Raw genomic sequence first — 27,813 nt, forward strand, 5'->3', positions numbered from 1 at the left:
TAGGTATGTGATGTGTCATTTTTTTTTGGTGAACTATTAATTTAACATATTTCTCTGCACTGTAAGCCACAAATGATAACTTTACACTTGATTGAAACGGACCTCCTATGGCATGCAATTCATCTAAATTTAAATGTTAAACCTGAGTATCATATCTCATGATAGTAAACATTTTTGAGTTTTATTTTTTATTTTTTTTTATTGTCAGTAAGAGGCAGTGATTTTCATGGAAAGTCAGTTGTCTTTCTCACATCTGTGAAAAAGAAGAATTTTGCTACTATATATATATATATATATATATATATATATATATATATATATATATATATAATCATTTGAACGGTGATATAAACTGCCGTATGTGCGATTTAAATTACTTTGAGTTTTTATTTAAGTTTTTATTTTTATTAATTAATTGATTATAAAAATAAAACTCGTTTTTTGGATCAATGAAAATATTAACTTCGTTTTATATTATTATTATTATTATTTATGTATGATATTGCCGAGCGAATGAAGGAGTGAATGAATAACTTTATTGTCATTATCCAACTGTACAACGGAATTTAAAAGGGGTCAAGGGGTTTTAAGCACTCTGTTTATAAATAATAAGTGGTTGAAAAAAAAAAAAATATATATATATATATTTGGTGGCCTAACAAAACTGACTGTTGCTAGTAGCAACCATAGAGCGCAGTACTTCCAGGTGAAAAGTCACTTAAAAGTCTCTCAAATATGGCTGCCCCTTTGGAGCTTCTCTGTTGGAAAGGCGACTATGGATTACCTTCATTAGATGTGGACTGTTTAACTGTGCTGGTAAGAGAGAAATGTATATCGCGGTAGTTTCTCGGTGAATGTGTTGTAGTTGTGTGTCGGTTGTCAGGAGAGACGGGAGGTGAGTTACACATGTCTGTATGGGGTCATGCTTAAACCTCTCTCGTATATTAAACAGTTGTATATCTGATAAAATATCCAACGATAGATGGGTTACAGCAATTACAGTCATTTAAGTGAATTACAGTAGGTCAGATACACTGCAATAGGTGTAGATTATTCCAATCATGTTCATGATCAGTGTCACAAACATTTAATTAGTGACCTAGGAATAATGTAAGTACAATTTTCTAATTCAACTCCTAATATTTAATTGTTTAAAATATAAAAATAATGGAAATCTTATTTTATAATACATTTAATATGTAAAAAGAAGAAATTATATTTAAAGTGAGTTTTCAAATGTACAATACTATGATGTTGTTTTTTTTTAATGAGAATGATATTATTAATATTTATATTTTTGACAAAGACCGTATGCTTGTCTGTAGAGCATCTTAAAGGAAAAGTCCTAATCCTCAGGTCATCCAAAATGTAGACTTGTTGTTTCTTCATCTGAACAGATTTGGAGAAATGTAGCATTACATCACTTGCTCACCAACGGATGCCCTGCAGTGAATGGGTGCCGTCAGAATGACTTACTATGAATGCGAGTCCAAACAGCTGATAAACGCATCTCAATAATCCACACCACTCCAGTTAACATCTAGTGAAGAGAAAAACTGTGTTTGTAAGAAACAAATCCATCAAGACGATTTGAACTTTAGTATAAAATACGAATCCTCTATCTTGAGTTCGCTATATTACTTTCTTTAATGAAAAAGTAATTGTTTACAAGTGAAAGCAAATATGATGGTGGATTTTGATTCATTTTTCCACAAGAGGAAGCATTATTATGGATCATGGACTCATATTTTAGCCAAAAGTGATGGCTAAGAAGTTGAAAACATCTTTGTTTATTTAAAAAAAAAACCCAGCTCATTCTGACGGCACCCATTCACTGCAGAGGATGCATTGGTGAGCAAGTGAAATAATGCTACATTTCTCCAAATCTGTTGTGATGGAGTAACAAACTCATAGCTATACATCTTGGATCATCAAATTGTCAAGTTACGGTTGAACTACTGCTTTTAAGCAAATGTCTTATTGTTACACTGACCCTCCGCCCCCTTAAAAGCAGAGAAGTGTTCACATCTACTATAAAACTCCCTTTTTTTGTTTTTTAAGTCAATAATCGTGTGCAGTGGCCATGTGTGTCTGTTATCACTTGTCTTTGTGTGAGTGGATGATGGTAGAGAGAGACGGGTTTATCAGCCCGTCTGACACAGCTGTCTAAACAGCCAGGGGTGTGTGTGTGTGTGCTGGGGAGTGAAGGCTCCCGTAACGCGGAGATCCAGGCTCCCCAAACACAAAAACAAACAGTAACTGAGAGCTTCTCATGTTTCCCCACAATGACGGGAAGACTTCAGGAATGGGATGAATGTCTGAATTAAAATTTCAAACGTATTTTCCGCATGAATGGTCATGCAGTCATGCTGCTATTATTTAATCATTTTGTGGTTTCTTTTTGATGGCATAACGTTAGAATTACCTAGAGGCTTTCACAAATTAATTGCTTGTAATAAAATATATTTATTGGTTGTTTTCACTTCTACGGAATTAAATCGGGTAATACTGAAAAACTGGTGCTGGATACAGTTTGCCAGGACTTATTTTGAGTAGCAGAGGTGTAAAGTATTGGTGTAAATGTAACTAACTACTGTACTTGAGTATCTTTTCGGATACTTTGTAGTTCTCCTGAGTATCAAAGATATTAGCAGCTTTTACTCTCTCTACTTCACTACATTTTTGAACGAGTATCTGTACTCTACTCCACTACATTTGTAATGTGTTGCAGTTACACATTATTTACATTTTGCATGGTACCTAGCTTTTCTGCAGCAGTTTATTTCTGCTACAAAAGATGTGATATCGCCAACTACAGGCCACTGAGTACTATATCTTGTGCGTTTTGCCCTTATTTACCCAAACATGTCAACAAGGCTACTTTACGTGAATGTGAGCTCCTTAGCAAGTAGTTGTGAATCACATGTGTCTTAAATATAAGGACATGACTGCAGCTGGCAATGAGGCCAAAACCAGCACATCCAGTGCAAGAAGTCTTTGACTTTTAATTTATATATATATATATATATATATTTTATTGCAATTTTGAGGTGTTCAGTTTTATTTTGGTTTTAGAAAATAAACATGATTGCTCTCCTCACAAATAAGCTCTTTCTTGTTTGTGGTACATGTTCTCTGTGCCTTGTCTTGGACTTTTATGTCACTTCCTGTCTCCCGTGTTCTTTGTTCCCTTTGGTTTTTGGCTTATTGTTCTAGTTTTTCCATGAAATGCCTGCACATAGATCCTTGCCTCTGCCTGTTGTTCCCAGCTTTTCCAGAACGTTACAGTGGCATGTATCTTTGACTACACTGTTAAAAAAAAACTAATTGTTTCAACTTAAAATAAATTGTTAACCTGCTGCCTTAAAATTTTTAGTATGGTCAACTAAAATATTCCAGTTGTCCCTCAAATTAATATTGAGTAGCTTAAAATTTGAAGTTGACTAAACTAAAATTTCACACTAGATGACTAAATGTCTGGCTAATACACTGATAGATTTAAGTTTAGTTGTTATGCCTTAAAATCACGCCTTTTTGAGAATAGAAACTTATTTGATTTGGAATATCCATAACATTTGTGTATCTGTCTATCTAGATTTTATACATGGAGATTCGTTGTGCGTTGAGTTGTGACAGTTGTTCAGTCAAAACTAGCAGTTGAGGTAGAAAATTGAAGCATTTAACAAGATAATCAAGCTGTGGGTTTAGTGCCAAAGGGTTCGCTCGGACTGTAACATAAAACCTTCATTCATGTTTTTTCTAAGATCGTTTGTACGTTTCAGAGCAGTAGCACACGAATAAGTGGGGCAGTGGCTTTACTCAACGATGTGAGCATTACTTTAACTGCATCCAGACTCTTTCTCAGGCCCTTTTCAGGCATGCATCTCAACCTTAATCATGCTGTTTATGTCTGTTTTATTACTGGTTTCAATTCTTTATTGTCCCATGTCATCTTAAATTTTGGGATGCATGATTTATTTCTGTTCCAGACATGCTATTCCTCTTGTACTCTCTTAGTTTTACATAAACGAAGAAAAGATAAACTGTGAATTGTTTTTTTTTTCCTGCTAAATGCCTTCTCAGCATGGCAGTCAGGAGCCGCAAACCACACTGGAATTTACAGAGCGGCAGCACTGCTGTTTGATCTTGTTTAATGGTACTGTCGAGACTGGCTGGAAATGAGATGCTATCTCAGCTCTGATCTGATTTTTCCTCCTCCAGCTTGGTCTTCGCTCAGAGATGTGACTCCAATTGTGAGAGATGATTGACGTCTCCATGCTCAATTTAATGCAACTGTCTGCAAAATTTTGTTTACTAACAGGGCTTGGAGTGAGTCCAGGATTTTATTTCTCCCGCTGGCAAACATGAGACCTTCCCAGACACTAACTCAAGTCAGCACATTTCTGAATGGCACAATTAGTGACTTACCCATCGAGCCCCACAGAAATGTCTCAATAGCAGTGTAGCAATGCTCAGATGATCCAACACTACTATTACTCAACTGTATGGAATGTGTATTTGAGAGTAATTTCTTTCAGATTTTTTTTTTTTGGTGTGTGTAAATTTGTTTTATGAATCTTTCTCTCTCTCTATCTATATGTATTATGCACATCATTTAGTTGATTAAATATTTTAACCAAAAAAAAGCAGCTAGTTGTCAAGGCAAAATTTCAAATTTTTACTGAAAATAACTAAAACTAAATCTGAAAACCCCTAACTATATAGACATATTGTAAAAACTAATAAAAGTGCACAAAATTAATAACTAAAATTAAAATAAAATATTTAAAATAAATAAAAATAAGTACTATAATACTCTCAGAGATACTAAAATAACATCGATTCACACATACAGTGACTTGAATGCACCTTTAAGCAGAAATGTGAAAAAAATAACAAAGTCACGGTGATACAATTTTCCTAATATTAAAACAAAGGGGAAAAAAGCTTCATTATAGGAGTGAAAAGGGGGGAAAAGAAAATTTTTATGCCAAAGCCGAATTTAACATAATGGTTAGTTCTTACAAACAAAACTGCAAATGAAATGTTCACAGGCCAAAAATCACTAAAAAGACAAGATCTGGGTCCTGAATATTTACAAATGGTTCCTATACACTGTAAAAATCTGATTTTTCAAATAAAAGAAATAAAACAGAGTGCATTTTAAAAGAAAATAGTGTTTTAATTTGTTTATGAATAGTTTTTCAGTGTACTTGGAATAAAATTGGGATTTTACTTCCAGAAATCAACTGTTACACTTTGTTGCTCATGTCTTTTTAATTTGTAGCTTGGCATGAATGAGTTAATTGTGTTTTCTCTGTCTTTTTGTTTTCTTAGGCCTATGCCAAGTTTGCTGGTGCTCCTCTTAAAGTTCACAAAATCACCAACCCATGGAGAAGCCCTACAGGTGAGTTTTCTGCCAGAATCACGTCAGACTTTGCTGGTCATCTGATACATGAAGCTGTTAAAGTGAGCTACTGCCAAGCCAAAGACTGAATGACAGCTTGTATGTACAATGCCTATAAAAAAGTCTTCATACCCCTTCATTTTTTTGACGTTATGTTTGCAGCCTTATGTTAAACTGCTTTGAATTACTTTTTTTCCACATTAATCTACACTCCGTACACCATAATCACAAAGCAAAAACACAATTGTCACAACATCGTAAATTAATAATAATAAAAAAAAAAAAACTGAAATAAGTACATTGCATAAGTCTTCATACCCTTAACTTCAGTACTTAGCTAAAGCACCTTTACAGCCTCAAGTCTTTTTGGGTATGATATGACAAGCTTTGCATATCAGAATTTGGCAATTATCTTCCATTCTTTTCCTTATCTCTTCACGTCTCAAGCTCTGTCAGGTTGGATGGGGGCAGATGCACATTTTCATGTTTCTCCAGAAATATTTGATTGCATTCAAGTCCAGGCTGAGGGTGGGCCACTCAAGGACATTCACAGAGTTGTCTATAAGCCACTCTTGCTGTGTGCTTAGGGTCATTGTTCTGTTGGAATGTGAATGGAATGTTCTGCCCAGTCTGAGGTTCTGAATGCTCTGGACTGGGTTTTCATTAAGGCTATCTCAATATTTTGGTGCATTGAGATTTTTGTCTACTCTGACGAGTCCCAATCCCTGCTGCTGAAAAACGACCCCACAGCTGCTACCAGCACACTTTACTTTTGGGATGGTACTGAGCAGTGCCTGGTTTCCTTCAAATATGATGTTTGGAATTGAGGTTCATCAAATCAGAGAATCTCGCGTCTTAAGATCAAATCATACCCATTTAATTGAGTTTGCCACAGGATAACTTCACTCAAAGTGTAGTAACATGTACAAGCAATATGTATGCTCCTGAGCTAAATTTCAACTGTCCCAGATAAGGGTATGATTACTTATGCAATGGAATCATTTAAGTTTTTTATTTTTAATAAATTTGCAAAGATGTTAAAAACCTGTGTTTTACTTTGCCATTATGGTGTATAGAGTGTAGATTGATGTGGAGAAAAAAGTAATTTAAAGCAATTTAACATAACAAAATGTGAATGGTCATTACAACCTCTTTCAGTTTGGGTCAGAGTTCAAAAGGTCATAAGTTAATGGGTTAAGCATCCACTGACTTCTGGAACCCTTTGAGGAGAGCGTTAGGTTTGAATTAACTTGTTCTTAAGGCAGTGTCTTGAACTTTTCTCAAGTAGAGTTAACATGCGAGTTGTTTTCTCCTCCAAAAGGTACTCTGCCTGCTCTGAAGACCAGGGAAGAAGGAAGTATCTCCCAACCCAGTAAGATCATCATTCATCTCAGGAAACAGGTGAACGACCCCCCCTCTCAACCCGCAGAGAGAGGCCAACAAAGCACACACACACACACACACACTCATCAGGTGAGGATTAGACCCTAAAGCTCCTCGGCATCTAAATCAAGATCTGCATCCTCAGAAAACAGGTGAAGGATTTTCCTTGAAGATGCTAAGCAGGTTGTGAGAGAGTGTTGAGTGATGTAAAGACAGCTGTTCTGAAGCTCTTTTTAAAGGAAATAGTTAGTAACATCTGGTGTTAGACCTGGAAACCTGTACCCAGAATGCATATGTCCAAACAAACATTAAATACTTCAAGACTATGTATTTTCTATTGTATTTATTGTATTGTATCAGGGATCTCAGTAAAATGATTACTGAAAAGTCCTAATGGAAAAAGCCTGCCACATTTTTAAAGACTGAATGCATATGAAACATGAAGTAGAAAGTTAACTCTGAGACAAAAGTGCCAAATATTTGCATTTTAAAAGAGTACCTGTCAGGTTATGTCACTTTTTATTATTTTATAAAGAAAATAATTCAGATTACTCTTGACATTTTTGGTGATGTGAGTTGTTGTAGCTGTGTGGAAAGCGGCTTCCCAGTAACAGCTTCTGGTTTGTTTTAAAGGCGGTGGGTATGGCATGACCTTTTATAGCTTGTTAGTGGTGAACTAAGAGTGTGCACGGCATGTCCGAGTTACTCCCATGAAAGAGCCATGGAAATTGACTAATTTTATTGCTTTAATCCTTCGGTTGTTGTGTTCATTTAGTCCTTGAGAGGGTTTTTGGCTTTGTATTAGGCATCAAGAAATGTTTAAACACTTCATGTCTAAACACATCATGGTCAGTTACATTCACTGCTTACAGTTACATTAACAACTGCCGTCATACTGCAGCTGCTGCTTTGATTGTTAGTCACTGCTTTTTCAGTAAACGAACAATAGAGTACAATTCAGAGCAAATGTGATGAGTGCTTTTGACATTGCCATTAAATACTGTCTCTTGTCTTTCAGAAGTACAATGCAGACTATGACCTATCAGCAAAGGAGGGCGCAGATACGCTTGCCTTTGTCTCCCTACTGGAGGAGAAACTGCTACCTGCACTGGTGAGGAGTGAGCAGCAAAAGACAATAAAATAGATATAACACTATATGAACAAAACTATTGGGACACACCTCTTATACACTGCAAAATATTATTTTCTTTCTTAGTATTTTTGTCTTGTTTTCTAGTATGAATATCCACAAATTCTTGAATCAGGATGCATTTACTTGACAAGTAAAATGACTTAAGATATTATGTCTTGTTTTCTGAAAATAATTTGCTTAAAACAAGCAAAACTTTCTGCCAATGGGGTAAGAAAAATAATCTTAATTCAAAGGCTAAACAAGATAATATCGTTAAGTCATTTTACTTTTCAAGTAAATGTATCCTGATTCAAGAATTTATAGATATTTATACTAGAAAATAGGACAAAAATACTAAGGAAAAAATAATTTCAGACATTTCAGACTTATTGCCACAGGTATATAAAATCAAGCACCTAGCCATGCTGTCTGCATTTACAAACATTTGCGAAAAAATGGGTCGTTCTGAGGTGCGTTTCGCATACAGCGATGTAACTCTTTAATTAAGTACCATAGTACGATGCATCGCTGTGGAAACTAACTAGCTAGTAACGACCATTGTTTGAACCACATTGGCAGTGTTGGGGAAAGTCACTTTTAAAAGTAATGCATTACAATATTGCCGTACGCAAAAATAACATATTGCAATATGTATATGGTCGGCATTAATGACGTCACATGCACATCGTGGTGTAATAACTCCTGCTGATTAATTGATTCGAGATCTCTGAGATGCTGCTGTATTTGAATGGCACCTGATGAATATTTTACTATTTTTTGTTCCTTGTCTTTTTGCTTTATTTGATGTTGGATTTATCATGGTTTTCCTCTTACATAATATTCCAAGGTTCCCTCCTGTATTTATGCACATGGGCACTCTTCAAAAAAAAATGCATTGACTGTTGACATGTTAAAATATATAGATTGAAACATACTGTATATATTTAACTGGAATGAAAGAAACAGAATGTATTGCATGTTAGCTTGCTTATTGTGCCCAAGAGCATGATCTCTTGAAGTCTACATATCACACTAGCAAGAAACCACAGGTTGAGAGCTATAATTCCAACCATGTAAGTTTGTGACACTGTTTGCGAATGATTGTTTGAACTATGTTTCGGGAAACAGCGAATTGTTGAAAAAATGGTAATGATGGAATTTGCGATCATCAACGATGCATTTGGAGAACACCGCCCTAAAGAGCTCAGTGAATTCAAGCATGGTACTGTTATAGGATGCCACCTTTGCAATAAGTCTATTTTCGTACCTGCTAGATGTTCTGTGGTCAACTATAAGTGATATTATTAGAAAGTGGAATCGTGGAGCTTCATGGAATGGGTTTCCATGGCTGAGCAGATGCATGTAAGCCTCACATCACCAAGAACTATGCCAAATGTCAGATTGATTGGAGTAAAGCACGCAGATACTGGACTCTGGAGCAGGGGAAACCTGTTCTGTGGAGGGATGAATCATGCTTCTCTGTTTGGCAGTCTGATGCAAGTCTGGGTTCAGCAGATGCCTGGAGAATGTTACCAGCCTGACTGCATTGTGCCAACTGGGATAATGGTACCGCACTTGTTTTTTAGGGGTTGGGCTATGCCTCTTCCAACTTGCTTTTAACTTTGTGGGAACAGTTCAGGGAAGGCCCTTTCCTATTCCACTGTGCCCCAGTGTACAAAACCAGGTCCATAAGGACATGGTTGGATGAGTTTGATGTGGAAGAACTTCACTGGCCCGCACAGAACCCTGACCTCAAGCCCATTAAACACTTTTGAGATGAACTGGAACAGAGACTGCGAGTCAGGCCTTCTCGTCCAACATGAGTGCCTGACCTCACAAATGCTGTACTGGATAAACGGGCAAAAATGACACTAAAAAGGACAGAAATGCTCCAAAATCTTGTGGAAAGCCTTCCCAGAAGAGTGGAAGCTGTTATAGCTTCAAAGTAACCTTATAGCTTCAAAGGCAGGAACCAAATCCATATAGCTGTCTGTGTAAATAGAATTCAAAGTCGTTGTTGGTGTAATAGTCAGTTGTCCCCATACTTGTGTTCATATAGTGTACCTCTGACTGAATAATACATATTTATAAGCATAATACTGTATCCAATTATACACACACTTTTAAATATATTACAGTTCATATGGCTCATTGCAAAGCTCTTTGTCCTTGAGTTGAACTCTGCACGATGACACTGTCAAATGTTGATGTTTGATCTTTCACTGTCCTCCTGAGGACATCTGTCATGTTCGCTGATGTGCCGCACAGCCTGTTTTCCTCTTTAAAACTGTAAAACAGAGGCATTAGCAGTCAGTGGAACTTAAGTGGAGTTCTGAGAAACCCCATATGTTTCTGAACCCTTCTTTCTGTGTAGATCTACACACTGTGGATAGACTCTAAAAACTATGTGGATGTTACACGGTGCTGGTATGCAGAAAACATCTCCTTCCCTCTCAACTTCCTGCTACCCAACCGCATGCACAGCCAGCAGCTGGAGAAGTTGAGGCTCGTGAGGGGAGACCCGGTCCTGGAGCCTGGTGAACAGCTGGAGAAAGAGGTGAGCAGGGAACTGAAGATTTTAGTTTAGTTGTTCACCCTGTTAATTTACTCACCCTCAGGCTATCCAAAACATAGGGGTGTGCAATAATGACAAAAATTGTATCTCAATATTTTTGTGATGTTTTCGGTAACAATAATTAAACAATATTTAGCTTGGTGTGTTTTTGTAGTGGTACCTTAGCTTGTTTAGGCCTTTCATAAATAAATAAATGCCACCAGTAGGTGGTGACAAGTCCCTGTCTTCATTGAATCATGCGTTCAAAAGATTTGTTCAAAACGGCTGATTCATTTAGAAACTAAGCAAGCGACTGTCTTTATGAATAGATCATTGAATCATTAACTGATTCTTTCAAAAAACAGATTCATTCAGGAACAAAACACTGCATTGTTGCTCTGAAACGCACAAATGTTCCGCTCCGGCTTTATTTTAGAACTATTTTCATTGGCAAACCAGAAAAAAACAAACAATATTGTGTCCATAATGTAACTCACTCAATATTAATTTCTTGTTTGTTGAACTGTTCAAAATAAAATCAATTCAACGCATGCAATCAAGGCACTCTTGCTTCTGTGATATTGCTCAACTATATCATATCTTATAACTAGAAAAAACAAAAACCCATACAGGGATATTTTTTGCTTTCATAACATGAATTATAGGGGCATTGTAACTGCATTGCTTCATCACGCAGTGAATGCTTTTGGACTCTCAAGATGTTTTTTTGCAAATACTCATACATACTCGATAATGTCAGCAACCAAATCGTTAAAACAGCAATTACGGTATTACCGTAGAAAATAAATATTGCACACCTCTACTGTCTGTAGGTGACCTCTTTTTTTTCAGTAGGACAGTAAAGAAGATTTAGCTGAAATAGTGATCGTTGGTGATTCATAAAATGCAAGACAATGGCTATCGTCACTTTGAGAGTAAAAACTAAAAATAAGAGCAAATACAGGCAAGACAAAATTAATACTTGTGACTCCTGATGACATAGTGAGATCTTATGAAGCAAAACAATCAGTCTGTACAAGAAACTGTAATCCATAGCTGTAATTCAAAGTTATAACCAGTTTCCAGTTAGCAAGTTAAGCACTGTTAAACACTTTTCTAAAATGCTTTCACTAGTTAACAAGGCAGTATAATAAAGGTATACTGTATGCTAATGTAAATGCTAATCCAAAATTGTTATCAGTAGATTATTTTGATTTGTCAACAAAAGCTGTTACATTCAAACCATGAGAACACATTAGAGGGCCATTTCTATATGTAGTCTGTTGGTGGTCTACATTTGTTTCAAAGACACTCCTGGATTGTTCTGCTGGATCTCCATCATATGTTTACACAACATAGAAAGAATTGGGTCAGATGTCTGATTGCCATAGCAACATGTCTTTGTGTTATCACTGCTTTGCTGGGTTTAGAGAGAGGCTATGGAAGAGACAGTTATGAGCAAAGACAGATATACATTTCCTTTTTACAAATACTGCCAGCAGTTATGATAGATTGTTTTTGGAAAATTAGACGTAATCTTTGTGTTTGTGTTTCTGCTTTGTAGCTTTATCGTGATGCATTTGAATGTATGACCCTCCTATCGCAGAGACTGGGGTCACAGAAATTCTTCTTCGGAGACTCGTAAGCAGCACCAGTTGTGTGTAATTGCGTAATTTGTGTATGATTGTGTTAGTGTGTGAAATCATGCGCATCTGTGACCGTGATGTTTCATGTGTGCTTGCAGTCCTTCATCGCTGGACGCGTATGTGTTTGCACACCTGGCCCCTCTGTTGAAGATCAAACTACCTAATGGAAAGCTCCACCAGCACCTCAACTCTCTGAACAACCTGCAGCAGTACTGCACCAACATCCTAGCACTCTACTTCCCCTCTGATGCACGAGGTGCATATTGTCACGTTAAAAACATTTTGCTCTAGTATTTTTAGTAGTAGTAGTATAAATATGATTAATATAAGACAAATGATAATACCCCAAAATTTACTTAATTTGTATTCAATATTATATGGTTAATAAAAAAAATAAAAAATAATAATAATAAAGGTTAGTTTATTTATTATTATTATTTGTATTAATATAATGGAAATTTTTGATACCAAAACATTACTTAATTTTTTTATTTAATATAATATGGTTAATTTAAAAGAATAATGATAATTAAGGTTTAGTATATCCGTAGTAGTAGTAGTAGTAGTAGTAGTAGTAGTAGTAGTAGTAGTAGTAGTAGTAGTAGTAGTAGTAGTAGTAGTAGTAGTAGTAGTAGTAGTAGTAGTAGTAGTAGTAGTAGTAGTAGTAGTAGTAGTAGTAGTAGTAGTAGTAGTAGTAGTAGTAGTAGTAGTAGTAGTAGTAGTAGTAGTAGTAGTAGTAGTAGTAGTAGTAGTAGTAGTAGTAGTAGTAGTAGTAGTAGTAGTAGTAGTAGTAGTAGTAGTAGTAGAATTTAATTTTATTATCGTTAGTAATAATAATAATAAGGTTACACTTTATTTTGATAGTCCACTTTAGACATTCTACTAACTATAAGTAACTTTGTTACTACATGTCAACTAATTGTCATTAATTTGCAACTACATGTCTACTAACTCTACGAGTACACTGTTAAGGTAGGTTTAGGGTTAGTAGAATAAGTTGATATATACTTGCAAAGTCTCTCATACTCAGTATGTTGTATGTTGTGGACCCATCAAAATAAAGTGTTAGAAGATAATAAGCAGACAGTCTACTAATACTCTAATGACTGCTAGTTGACATGTAGTTGCAAAGTTACTTACTGTTAGTAGAATGTCTAAAGTGGACTATCGAAATAAAGTGTTACCAATAATAATACTTATATTATTAGTAGTAGTAGTTTGAATATAATATAAATAAAAATATGAAATAATTACCTTTTTAATGTTTTTTTTATTTAATTATCTAATAATATCTTCTAAATTATAATAATAAAAATGTAGTTTAATATAGAAGGACATTTTTATGATAATAATAAATTAAACTTATTAAATTAAGGTCATTATTTAGTATTTAGTAGTAATAGTATTAGAAGTAGTAAATATTGTTAGAAAATTTAATTCAAAATGTTTAGTTTTGCAAAACTAAATTATTATTTTTATTATTATTAACAACATTGATATTTTAATTTAATGTGGTTCTAAAAAAACATAGTCGTGAATGGAAAGTAAACTAAATTTAAATGATATCTGAGCCATCTTTTTGGGCCCGGCTTAATGGGAACGCAAAGACAGGGTTCCTTTCATTCTGTTGACTTTTTGGTCCACTTAAAGGGGTCTGAGCGTGGTTCATTTAAAGTGGACTCAACAACCCCCTAAACCTTTTCACTGAAACTAACCAAATTTAATTTGACCTTCTCTTTTTCAGAGGTACCAGGTCGTAAGATTCACTCTCAGCCTGATAGCAGCGACTTCGACAACGAGCCCAACAAGCGGCGTAACCAGATTCTGTCTGTTCTGTTTGCTGTGGGAGCCATGCTGGGTTACGCCATCCTCACCGGGATCGTTACGATCAAGCGTGAGCGGCCACAGCTGAAGAACTCCAGCCATGATGAAGACGATGATGAAGACGAGGACTAAAGAAAGAAGAAAACATGGGATGGGAGCCACAAGGGACAACAAGCGCACATTATCGTTCACCTGCCGTTCAGAGTGAAGCTGCACACACTATTACCTCAGTTATGCACGTGTGCGCTATAACAGAATCGCTCACTTGATGAAGCCTCAAGCGAGCCAATATTGGTGCTTTTAATCATTGTTAATATAATTGTTACTATAATATTTGTGATCTGTAATTTTGTCAGGTCTCGCACAAGCAGGAATTTTGACTTGATTTTTTTAGGTGATTAAAAGACGTATGACAGTTGTAATGTTTTATCTTCTGGCCAGTATTCAAGTAAACACACGACTTGGAAAAGAAAAAAAACGCTTCATTTGTAAGGGGAAACTTAGAAGAAGAAACATTAACAGCTGCACCATTACGCGTTAACACTTTTAGACGAGCTGTAAATATTACATTAATTTGTTGTAGTGATCTGATATTCTGTCTTGCAGACTAAACATGCTGTCAAGCTATATTAACGTTTCCAACGCATTGCAAAAATCATGCAGAGTAAACTTGTCAGACTTCTCATCTTAAACCAACCATCTATGAGCTCTTTGACCACTCTAGACCCAGCTTTATAAATCAGCCAGATTTTAAAGCTCTCCTGAGGACTGCTGAGGAGAACTTTATTTTTTAATGCCAAACATTGCAGTTAAGTCAGAGTCTGTGGCCATTATACAGCTGTGCTTCTCCGTCCCAGTCTCTCACTGGAAACCCAAGGCACACTGGGGTCATCCATTTTGCCCAATACCTCACTGGGTTGAGCCTTCTCAAAGAGCTTTCCACAAAACAGCTTTACTCTCAGTCACTGGCGCATCTGTTAAATCACGACAGCAGTCCACATTTATTGCGTTATGTTTGGTTTGGTGCATGATGTTCATCTTCTGTATTTTGCAAGTCTATAAATAATAAAAAGGATTCAATATGACTATACTGTAGCAGTATTTAACAGCTATAACAACAAAGTACTCGGTTTGAAGTTTTTTTTTTTCTGGATTCTTTCAGCATTAAGAACAAGAATGAGGTCATCAGTGTGTTCAATATCATAGGATAAGAGGGTTGTTTACACAGCTTGCATGTGTTTAACTTTATTATTGGTCTATAATCGTAGGATGCAACTTGATCAAAATTCTTTCTGGTAGACTTGTTCCAATTATCCTGCTGTTTAGTGTTAAGTTCAACTTTTAGTTAAATTGCTGCCGCCCCCACATTCTCTCTCTGAGTTTTGAGATGTCTGTGTTTTGTATGTAACGTGAGAGTGTTTCAAATGTCAGTATAGATAGGCTCAACATTGCTACCGCTGTGGTGGGTCAACTAAGGTTATTCTCAGTTTGGTTGAACCAATCAATGGCAAAGCTGTTACTAAACTATTATTGTCATGATATTTTTGCTTTGAAGTGACGTGTTTTACAGAAAGTGAACACTCAAAGGAGCATATTTCATAAAGTTTGTTAGGTTTAAAATTATAAAATAGTAGGCTATTTGATTACCTGGGTGGGTTGCAGATTTTAGTGGATGTTAGTTATTGTGATGAACTAGACTTGTGGTGACTAATAGGACACCCATGTTCATATGTCCATACAGCATGTGCAGATTCAAATAGTTTGTCATTTCCACATTTGTCAAGTCAAGAGTATCTCTGCCCTGTCCCGAAAATAAAAGGTCCTAAAATGCAGTTGCTAGGTTTTCTGGACCCCTTGTACAGTTTATTGCATTGGGCCTCCTAGCTAGAAACATCCCTGTTAAAGTACTACAACGTTTTAATTGATGGCCAACCACAAAGTTATTGTGTTTTAATTCAAATGTTTACATGGCCTATATGTGACCCTGGACCACAAAACCAGTCTTAAGTAGCACGGGAAGACCTATATTTGTAGCAATAGGCAACAATACAGTGTATGGGTTAAAATGATCGATTTTTAAAAATCTTTAGAAGTAAAGATCATGTTCCATGAAGATATTTTGAAAATTTCCTAACGTAAATATATCAAAACTTCATTTCTGATTAGTAATATGCATTGCTAAGAACTTAATTTGGACAATTTTAAAGACGATTTTTCTCAGTATTTAGATTTTTTTGCACCCTCAGATTCCAGATTTTCAAGTAGTTGTGTCTCGGCCAAATATTGTCCTAAAAACCATACATCAGAAAGCTTTTCTGTTCAGATGATGTAAAAATCTCAGTTTCAACAAAATATTGGCCCTTACTGGATTTGTGGCCCAGGGTCACATTAACAAGTCAGTCAAAGCGTGTATTTTGGAGCCAAACAAACCAGTGCTGAGGAGGTAAGTTTGTGGTTCGCTGCAAAACTTTGACAACATATTAAAATAAGTTTAATGTCATTTAAAACATAAGCAAGGAAGCACATTACAAATAAGCAAGTACAAGCGAATTGAATCTATATCTCAAAAACTTTCTCATATTTTGTACTCTGGGTGTAAAGTTAGTATATATGCTTCATTCACAAAACCCAAACTCAGATGTATTTTTAGTCTCAGAAACAAACACTTTGAAAGATATGTTGATATGCGCGGTGAAATGCGCTGTATGGAGGCGCAGTGGGAGAGAGCCGCAATAAATACTTGTAAGTTGATTGACAAGCTCGTTATCTCTCCCCTGCCGTCTCTGCAGCTCAACTTCTGTTTCTCATTTAGGACAGAAAGAGTGGAGCTGCAGAGCCTCGGAGGAGCCGCAGACACTTTGAACCCCGGGCCGTTCAGGCCACAACGACTCAGAAAGCGCTCAGCGGGGTTATGTGATGTTATCAAGCTGCTCGTGTCTCTGGGAAACGGGATTATATTCTAAACGGGTTATTAAACAGTAGGCTATCTGCTGGACTTGGTTGAAGAGGATGGAGTTGAGGAAAATTGTGCCAAATCTGCTTGTCCTGTATGTTGCGTTTGGACACTTCTCCGAATCGTCTGAATTTAAAGGTGGGCCTTTTAGTTTTAGTCATACAGTAGGCTACATATTAAAATGCAATATGATTGGTAGGCTATGTTGTTGTTGTTCTTTCCATTGGACTTTAGCTCTGCTTTTCTTATGTTCATTGTGACAGACAGTTTATACGTGATGGTGTAAATTCAGTGCTCTCACATTCTTGGTGACAAAGTGTTCATCTGGTTAGTTGCTGTGCTGTTAAACCGTTTATTCCTAACCCAAATGGTCCTTTATTGTCTCATTTAATGCTTCCCCCAGTGACCCGGTCAGTGCTCAGAGACAATGCGCCCAAACAAATGGAAGCTCTTATCCATACAAGCATTGATTGTCAGAAACTAACTTTTTAAGTGGCAATATTTGACCCCTAGATTTAAAAAAAAAAAGGTTCTTCTTTGTTATAATGACATGTTCAAAAACATAAAAAAAATATTATATTGCAAGTGTTTGCATGTAATTATATGAAAAAAAAAATGTATTTGCACAACAAATAATTACCGGAATGATGTTTATGTTGAGAAATATTTGTTAAAAAAAGTGTATGAATCCTTCCATTGACAACATTTGCTAGTATAATTATAGGGACAAGAAACAATGGGCCATAGGTAAAATACCCTTCATCTGGGTAAATACAGCCAGCTTTAGCTTGTGGCTTGCTCTGTAAAAGTAACTACATATTTTCCATTTTACAGGACCTTAAATCATTCATCATCATTGTGTTCAAATTAGCTTATAAAAGAAACTACAGATAGTATCTGTACGGTATTGATTATTGCCTGAAATTGAAAATGAAATTAGGATTAATAACCAGAGGGCAAATATTGCAGATCATTATGTGTGGCTCCATGAGATTGAGTTTTCATGCATTACTAAATTATGTTGCTCCCTAACAAAGTAACAAATCACGTTACTTAGTTACTTTTTGTAGAAAGTAATGTGTAAATGTTACTTTTGCATTACTTTTTAAATCTTATATTTTTGGCAAATGTAAAAGCCCTTTCACACCAAATGCAAAATAAGCCTTAGGCTGAAGGAAATGGACATTCACATCTGTACAGTAGAGGCCACAGCTCAAAACAAAACAACTTTTCAGGTGTGCTGCCATTCTGGATTGCATGAAGAATAGGAAGCAGGAGACAAAAAAAATCTAAAACTCTTCAGAATTAAAAAAAGAAAGAAACTGGAGTTACTTATTTGAAAAAGTACTCATGTTTTGTCTAAACAGTAATACCTGCCCGAAGCAAACAACTCTCCTGTCTACATTCATCTAAATACAGTAATTAACATTAATCTGGATTTGAAGCCTGTTTTCAAAACACTCTCCATCCACATTTGTGTTTTCAAGCATTCTCCAAAAGTATCTACGCATGTGATTTAGCCTTAAAATCTCAACCAGATCTCATGAAAGTGAGTATAAATGGTACGCCATATAATAACGAAAAATCATGGTATTGATACGCGAAAATGGACTTTGGCGTGTATATGCTACGTGATGGGATTAGGGTTGTGGGGTAGATGCGTATCATATGTGAAAACTGTGTATTATATGCACGCCAAACACATTCGTATCATATATACGCCAAAGTCCATTTTTGCATATCAATACCATGAGTTTTCATTTTTATTTGGCGTACTATTTATACACGTTTTCATGAAACCAGTCTCTAAAATCTATACTCTTTCTTCCAGTGATTAATATATTGGAGCTCCATGATGCACGTCAGACAGCTTCAGCTATAGAGAATCTGTCTGGAGCTCTGCGGACGGTAGGAGATCTGTACATCACCTCCACCTTCATGCTGCCACCCAAACTCGGAGGCGTTTTGTTCGGTCTCTATGATAAAGAGGACAACAAGAAATACCTGGAGCTTGCTGCTGTAGGCAAGATCAACAAATGTAAGCTCTTTTTGGTCACATTTGCAAACATTTCTTTAAATGCCATTAATTGTACAGGTGCTCAGTAAGTCAATATTTGCTTATGATTCGTGTCTTTGGAAAGATCACTTCTCCTTTCTCTCCTCAGTACTGGTGCGATACTTGCGCTCTGATGGAAAAGCTCATGCTGTCAATTTACAAAATCCAGTCCTCGCTGAGGGACGCACCCAATCACTTATACTCAGAATGAGTGGACTGAGACGCAGTCACATAAACCTAGAGCTTTACGTAAACTGCCGTTTGGTGGACTCTGCTCAGGGCCTCCCTTCATTTGTAGGGCTTCCATCAAAGGCAGAATCTGTGGATGTTCGTACCGGACAGAAATCGTATGCCAGGATACAGGTGATTCATTTAGGTCAACAATTAATGATAATTTTTTTGTCATGCAGTCAATGTGAGTCAAAGTAACTGTACAGCAACTTTAAAGGGATAGTTCATGTCATGATACCTTATTTGTGTGAGCCAATGTAAATATTTAAATACATATACATATGCAAAGTTGTGCAGACATCTTAATAAATGTGTTGGAACAGACCATGGATGTCTGATTTTGCTTCAAGACCTGACTGAGTGCTCTGTTTAAATAATAGGTGATTTTCCTGTGTGAAGGTCAGTGTGTTAAACAGTGAAGTGTGTAAGAAGAGGGATGAGGAAGCATGTACATGTGTTAGTAGTAATGGATATGTTTCATGTATATATTTTAGGGATCAATAGAGTCTGTTAAACTAGCTCTCGGAGGCTCTCTGGCTACAGCTGGTCTTCTCATTGACTGTCCATTCCAAGGAGATTCAGCTATAAACAATGCAGGTAAGCACTATACTGACAACATAAGGAGAACTTGTAATGTTTTTCACATACTGTATTTATAATGCATTCTGCTCAGTATATTATTCCACTTCAAACAGTGTCATGTCATCATACTGCCCTCTTGTGGCAATGCAGAAATACCACAGATAATATTCTTACAAACAATTCATGAATTTTGAAAATGAGGAATATATTCAAATGATAAGCTTTACCATTCAGAAGTTTGGGGTCAGTAGGATTTTTTAATACTTTCATTAAGCAAGGATGCTTTTAAACAGATCAAAGTGACAGTAAAGATATTTATTATGTTACAAAATAGTTAAATTTCAAATAAATAATGTTCTTTGGAACTTTCGATTCATCAAAGAATCCTTAAAAAAGTGTCACAGCTACCACAAAAATATTAAGCAGCATAACAACAGTTTTTTAATATTGATAATACTCAGAAATGTTTCTTGAGCAGCAAATCAGCATATTAGACTGATTTCTGAAGGATCATGTGACACTTAGCAGAACAGAAATAAATTATATTTTACAGCATATTCAAATAGAAAACAGCTATTTCAAATTGTAACACATAATCCCATCTTTACTGTATTTTTGATCAAATAAATGCCACCTTGGTGAACAAGAAAGACTTCTTTCAAAAACATAAAAAATCTTACCAACCCCAAACGTTTGATCAGAAGTATAAATATATTAATTTATTTCTGAACTAGAAACTTCGGATAAAATGTGACTGTTGTTTCTTTACAGTAGGCAGTGACATTAACGCCATCCTCGGTAAATATCAACAAAGATTCAGTCATATGTGAATGTACTGTTACAGCTGAATTATGCCTGTAATGCTTTTCTGTGATGATAAAAAAGCCTCTCATATGGCCAGGTGATCACACCAAAGCTCTGATCGGACAGTTGATCATCTTTAACCAGATCATGGGAGAGCTGAGAGAGGATATCAGAGAACAGGTAAGAGAAAACCACAGAGGACTGAATGCATGAAGATGAATATAGGAACAGGCTTAGATGTCTGCATCAGTCCTATAATTGAATATGAGATTATGTGGCTCACAGGAATAGTTTTCACAAAGCTGTCTCTGCATATTACGCTTGGATTGGAGGATATACTGTATATTTCATTACATCAGTTTTTAATTGGGACATTGCATTTTATCAAATTAAATTCTTTTGACTTTAATGTGTTTTCAGACAAAAGAGATGTCTCTCATCAGAAACACCATTCTTGAATGTCAAGTGTGTGGTAAGGGATGGAGAAAGAGCTTAGAGATGGTAGACCAAGTTTTGATAAACATGTCTGAAGATTTGTGTGATATAGAGGTAATCTGTATGTGTGTCTCTCTCTGTTTATCAGGATTCCATGAGCCCCAGTCCCGATGTCATCCTAACCCCTGTTATAACGGTGTGAGCTGCATGGAGAGCATGATGTACCCAGGATATCAGTGTGGCCCCTGTCCAGAGGGCATGACTGGAAACGGAACACACTGCCAGGACATTGATGAGGTTTCTGCAGACAGCATATTAATATTGCCATTCATTTTATTACCTGAGTCCTGCCCCGTGAAAAGTACTTTTAAAAAAGTACTTATTACAGAATTAATGGACTTTATAGTATACTTATATGCAAATTGAGTGTAATGTGTTTAGACACTGTATTGCCTGTTAATTGCAATTAAATTCTATTATTACATTATATTAAATGCAGTTAGCTGAATTTTAGTGTTTTTTGACCCACTTAAGTAGGACTTAAATACATCTTTATATGCAATTTCATAATTACTTCTATTTTATTTGAAATATGGATAAAGTCTACTGCTGAATGTATTGAAAAAATACTACATTTACTTTAATGTCATTTCTATTGAAAATTGTATTTCATATATTTAAATGTTTGTAATTACACATTTGTAACAATGAACTTGCATTTTAGTACATTTAAAATATATTAACTTTAAATGTAATACTGACTATTACCGTTAAAATTATAATCAAGTATTTATCATGTACTTTAGTAAACAATTAAAATGTACTTTAAAGTAAAACTTAGACATTATTATAAAGTGCACTTTTAGGTGTGTTAAGAAACATAAAAGTGTCCTCTCTGTAAGCAGCCTTTCATTTTATTAATATCATATCATCTAAGTAATTTTTAATATACTTTTAAGATTTGAAATACACTACAAGTGCACATTCAATACAATTCAAAACAATTTTTAACTTTTCTTTTTACTCTCAATATCTCTCTTTGTCCTAGTGTACTGCTCAGCCTTGTTTCTCTGCAGAGTTGTGTGTGAACACCGCTAAAGGCTTCACCTGTGAGTCCTGTCCCATAGGATTCACTGGTCCAGCACTCAGGGGGGTTGGTTTTGAGTTTGCCGAGAGCCACAAGCAGGTAAAACGTATCAAAATTCAATTACAACAGAATTTTACATTGAAGTAAATAGGCTTTTACTATGTGAATGTTGTTTATTTTGTCAGGAATGTGTTGATATTGATGAGTGCGCTGAGCACTCTGCTGCCTGTGTGCCCAACTCAGTCTGTATAAATACAGCGGTGAGTAAACTGTCAAAATTTGCATATAAATTAAAAAGCACTAGAATCAGTAAGTCAAGCAGAGGAGCTATAAGTGATTAAACGTAAATGTACTAATACCAAACTGACTGCTCTCTTTTTATAGGGATCGTTCAAGTGTGGCCAGTGTAAAGCTGGATTTGTGGGTAATCAGACTGCAGGCTGTTTTGCAAGGTGGACGTGTGAAACTCTGGGCTATAACCCTTGTGATGTGAATGCACACTGTGTGATGGGCCGCAACAGTGACATTTCCTGTGTGGTGAGAATCTAAAAACTCTAAAAACTACAGAATAAAGCCAGATAATTTCCTACTTGGAAATGTTGAATCCAAAATCTTTCATTTGTGTACAAGTACAAGTGCATGCAGCTCTTAACTGAGACTACTAATGCGGTAATGTTTTGCATTGCTTATTTGCTTCTTTTAAAAAGCTCAAAATGAACAACCCAGAATTGTCCAAATGGCTGATTTTTCTCTCGATTTTGTGTCTTGCAGTGTAACATTGGCTGGGCAGGTAATGGGAACATCTGTGGTCCAGACTCAGACATTGATGGTTACCCTGATGGGCCTCTTCCATGCATTGACAACAACAAACACTGCAGAGCGGTACATACTCATTTCTCAGAGATGTTAAGAGGGAATTCATTAAGAATTAATTGCATGTTGTCCAAATAGCACCTGTTAAATTGGATCGCAAGTAGGTTTTATGTGTTAAAAAAGTAACATGACTGTATATTGAATTTTGTCCAATTAATTGCTTTGAATGGTTTTCTGCTTCACTGATGACAGTCTTCCTTCACATATACTCTAAATTCTGTTGTGATTTCTTAACAATTTTTGTATAATATGCATATAAAATTGAATATCCATTGAATAATAATAATAAATTGAATATCCCAACAGGACAACTGTGCAAATACCCCAAACTCTGGGCAAGAGGACACAGATGGAGATGGGATTGGTGATCAGTGTGACGAGGATGCAGATGGAGATGGAATTAAAAATGTTGAGGTTGCTGATCAAAATTATTTGAACAATCATTGGATACCAAACTGTTTTCACTTGGGCTGATATCCTTCAAAATGTCTTTTATTTATTTAGAAACAAGTTCTTCATATGACACATTCTTAAGCAGTAGCTATTTTAATTTTGCAGGACAACTGTCGTCTGGTGCCCAATAAGGACCAGCAGAACTCTGACACAGACTCCTATGGCGACGCTTGTGATAACTGCCCCAACGTTCCCAATGGAGATCAGCTGGATACCGATGGCAATGGCAAGGGAGACATTTGTGACAATGATATTGATGGAGATGGTCAGTCCCATTCACTTTCATCTGTTCTGTGGTTTTACAGTATTCACATCATCTGTTTTCACCACTTTATTTTTTTACAGGCATCCCTAACGTGTTGGATAACTGTCCTATGATACCCAACCCCATGCAGACAGACCGAGATGCAGATGGTGTGGGAGACGCGTGTGACAGCTGTCCTGAAGTCAACGATCCATTGCAGGTTAGACAAAGCGAACTATTTAATGCTAAAGGGAAGGGAAGGGAAAAGGACAAAGGTCCATCATGCAGGTTGAGACGTCTAAAAAAAGGCAGGAAGAGATACACTGCCCTCCAAAAGTTTGGAAACACCCCTGGTAAAGTGTGGTTTTGGACGATATCAGCATAAATCCTTATAATTTTTTGGTGCAAATACATGAAATTAACTTGATATTATCATTGACGACCAGCAATAAAACATAATAATGGCAATATATACATGTCAAAGTCAGACATGCCCCTTTGCCAGCTGTGATGCCTGGTTACTGGTTTAAACTTGGCCCAGGTTTTTAAAAGATTTTTGGGTCATCACACCTTAATAGCTTCAACAGTTGATTGCCAATTCAAAGTCAATGTTTGAATAAATTGACAGCTTGGATGCCCAGATTATGCAGAGCTGTAATAACAGCAAATGGTGGATATTTTGATGAATCGAAAATTTAAGATTTTCTATGTATAAACTGTTTATGTAATAAAATATGTTTTCGTAGTTTGTTTTGTACCTTATCAGTGCAAAATTATCACAAATTAAAAAGGATTCATGCCAATATTGTCCAAAACCGCACTTTTCTAGGGCGTTTCCAAACTATTGAAGGGCAGTGTACATGCTGAGATAGTGGGGTCATCAGGTTGGAATGATGTAAAACGCTATCATCTGTGTAGAAGTCATAGTAGAAGAAGCATTTATGATAGTGCCCAGTGAGGTTGTGTATATTGAGAAAAGCAGAGGTCCAAGCACTGAACCCTGTGGCACCCCACATTGTCACATGAATTACAAGTTCCACAACACATCTTCAAAGCAAACTTTTGATCATATTTGTCAAAATATGAAGACTAAAGACAAATCATTCATGACTGACCCACCACTAGTTCAGAAATATTTGATTTTATAACTACAGATACAGTTGCTCATGTTTGGGTTAACTGCTGTTTTTCAGCTGAAAAGAGTGTACCAAGAACAACATTTCTTCCATAATTAATTATTATTAAAAGGCACATAAATGATAAATAAAATAAAGTTGATTGGATTTTGAACATGTAGTGGCACTTGAGTCAGTGAAGGCAAAGGGACAGGTACTCCAACCCCCCTGCTGTTCAAATATTTCAATTCAAATATTTAAATATTTCAAATATTTCAATTCAATTATTCATTTCCATATTTTGCTGTTTTTGCAGTCAGATATGGACAATGATTTGGTGGGAGATGTATGTGATACAAACAAGGACATGTAAGTACTTGTGTAAATAAATACTTGATGAATAGTTAATAAATAAATATAATGATTTTTGCTGTTCTCAAATGCTATACTTGATTTAAGTTAGTTTCCTTTTGGTGTATGTCAGTTTCAATGTTCTTTTTGCGGTGAGATTCATTACTCAGCAAAATCCGCTTGTCATTCATTCTTTAAAGCTCCAGTGAAAATGATTCTCTATGTGTAGGGATGGTGATGGATATCAGGACACGCGGGATAACTGCCCTGAAGTACCCAACAGTTCTCAGCTGGACTCAGATAATGATGGCATCGGGGACGAGTGTGATGATGATGATGACAATGATGGGATCCCAGATATCCTTCCTCCCGGCCCAGATAACTGCAGACTTGTTCCTAACCCCAGTCAAAAAGATACTGATGGTCTGATTCTTAATTCTGCATTTTAGAAAAGCATACTAGCATACTGTTAAAAGTAATATCTCTGACTTCTGCAGTTAATTAAGTTTGACTGGAGTTAACACACAAAATTTGATTAAAACGAATTTTTATTTCTGAGATGATATCTGGACCATTAATAATGTGTGCTTTTTTGCAGACTTTTCATTTAAAAAAATAGTATGCAGTAACCAGTATACTAGTATTCTTTTTCAAAGACACCTTACATCTGTCACATATATATTTACTGTCTTATTGATCCAATCTAGAAATGAACATGTTTGTTTCATACCTTCTCTCCCGTCAGCTAATGGGGTTGGTGACATGTGTGAGACAGACTTTGACAATGATAAGGTGACTGACTTGTTGGATGCGTGCCCTGAAAGTGCAGAGGTCACTATGACAGATTTCAGGGCATTTCAGACAGTCATTCTCGACCCGGAAGGAGATGCTCAGATCGACCCCAACTGGGTGGTACTGAATAAGGTGATCATTCAATTATCGTTTACTTTTATAATTTTGGGCTTTTATTTTATCAGCTAGTCTCTTAGCTTTTACTATACTGTTGTGCACATTGTTGACAAAGTCTGTGAAGTATTATAAAACAGCTTTGGTTTTTTTTTAGGGAATGGAGATTGTACAGACCATGAACAGCGACCCTGGTTTGGCTGTAGGTACGTACGTAAACACATTTTCATAGAGACTCCATAAAATCAAAATTGGCCTTTGGGATTTTTACATTTACTTCACTTCCAACAGGTTGATATATACATCTCTGTGTCTCAACAGCTGTATTAACCTCTTTATTCTTTATTTAGGCTACACAGCATTTAATGGTGTTGATTTTGAGGGAACAATCCATGTGAACACGGCCACTGATGATGATTACGTAGGATTCATCTTTGGCTATCAGGACTCTTCCAGCTTCTATGTGGTGATGTGGAAACAGACAGAACAGACGTATTGGCAGAATTTACCTTTCAAAGCCTCAGCTCAGCCTGGACTACAGCTTAAGGTGAGAGAAAACTCAAAATACACATTAAAATTGTTTAAAATATGTAATCGAACTATGCACATGATATGCAGTTTAAAGTCAATTAAATGTGAATAAGCTACTTGCTGAGAAAGGCAAAGCAAGGAAAGTAAATTATTGTGGCAGATAAATAAAGCATTGGATTGGGGAAATGTCAAAGGTGTTGCATTTTTAAGAAGCTGAATTTTAACATCACCCAGTCTCTCTTTTTACCTCACTCTTCCAGGCAGTGAAGTCTCGTACAGGTCCTGGTGAGTATCTGCGTAATGCCCTGTGGCACACAGGAGACACACCAGGGGAAGTTACTTTGCTCTGGAAGGACCCAAGGAATGTGGGTTGGAAGGACCAAACGTCCTATCGCTGGCACCTCACTCACCGCCCACAGGAGGGCTACATACGGTGAGAGCTAATCTAACATTAATCTTTAAGAGATACACAAAACAAGTACTGTATATCAGTTACTACTAAAACTTGGAAAAGTTTTGTAGAGTTTGACTGGATTCTCTATACCTATGGTGTAGATTAAGATTGTATGAAGGTACAGCACTGGTGGCAGATTCAGGCGTCCTGATAGACACAACTATGAGAGGAGGGCGACTGGGCGTCTTCTGCTTCTCTCAGGAGAATGTCATATGGTCTAATCTCAGCTATAGATGCAATGGTAAGTAGCATGATTTGGGATGCATTCTGAGCATCTGAGGGTCAATTTGACAGTTTTTTGAACGTGCAGCTCAATACAGTGTTGGAGTCTCACTTTTTGTATATTGCACAGATTCTATTCCAGATGACTTTATGCTGTACCAGAAGCAGATGAATGTGAGGACATAAGCATCCACTCATCTCTATGTGTGTTTATGTATATGTGTGTGTTCAGAGAGGTAGGGAGAGATAACAATTGAAATTAGTTTTTCTTAAATCTTTTGAAATTCTGAAGAGTATCAAAATTATTCCCTACACAGCACAAGTTTGCATTGTGCACCATCACGAGTATTATAACTCTAAAATATAAAGCTAATGGAGTAAATGTTCTAAAGATTAATAAGGTAGTAAAATAATACAGGCAATAAAAATGACTAAATAAGTTGACTATGAATTTGGCGGCTTGCAAATATGTTAATAAAGACATTGAAAAATGAAAAATTTCCATGAAAAATGTGCACAGTCGTGTTGTCTTGATTCAGTGCTTGAGCGATTTTCTCATGGTTTTCCCAT

At 36.2% G+C, this 27,813-nt stretch overlaps 1 protein-coding gene across 2 annotated transcripts; it reads left to right on the forward strand.

Moving 5' to 3' along the window:
• Positions 1 to 735: 735 nt before the first annotated feature.
• Positions 736 to 27,758, forward strand: LOC306885462 (thrombospondin-3b; the record flags this gene model as incomplete). Of its 2 annotated transcripts, XM_079441987.1 has the most annotated exons (29): positions 736 to 816; positions 5,338 to 5,407; positions 6,729 to 6,808; positions 7,809 to 7,901; positions 10,297 to 10,479; positions 12,041 to 12,117; positions 12,221 to 12,378; positions 18,731 to 18,937; positions 19,065 to 19,318; positions 19,681 to 19,783; positions 20,540 to 20,566; positions 20,670 to 20,752; positions 20,993 to 21,044; positions 21,156 to 21,304; positions 22,056 to 22,193; positions 22,280 to 22,354; positions 22,479 to 22,631; positions 22,866 to 22,976; positions 23,274 to 23,381; positions 23,526 to 23,685; positions 23,766 to 23,884; positions 25,096 to 25,148; positions 25,360 to 25,553; positions 25,876 to 26,054; positions 26,194 to 26,242; positions 26,387 to 26,583; positions 26,828 to 27,000; positions 27,123 to 27,262; positions 27,374 to 27,758. In XM_079441987.1, 29 exons carry the CDS (start codon positions 736 to 738, stop codon positions 27,427 to 27,429), a joined length of 3,522 nt encoding a protein of 1,173 aa, XP_079298113.1. In that variant the 3' UTR covers positions 27,430 to 27,758. The 2 variants fall into 2 exon arrangements, with proteins under 2 accessions (XP_079298113.1, XP_079298112.1); XM_079441986.1 differs by lacking the exons at positions 736 to 816; positions 5,338 to 5,407; positions 6,729 to 6,808; ... (2 more) ...; positions 12,041 to 12,117; positions 12,221 to 12,378 and adding an exon at positions 16,757 to 17,037.
• Positions 27,759 to 27,813: the final 55 nt, after the last annotated feature.

This window comes from Barbus barbus (genome assembly GCF_936440315.1).
Source record: "Barbus barbus genome assembly, chromosome: 19".
Lineage (NCBI taxonomy): Eukaryota > Metazoa > Chordata > Actinopteri > Cypriniformes > Cyprinidae > Barbus > Barbus barbus.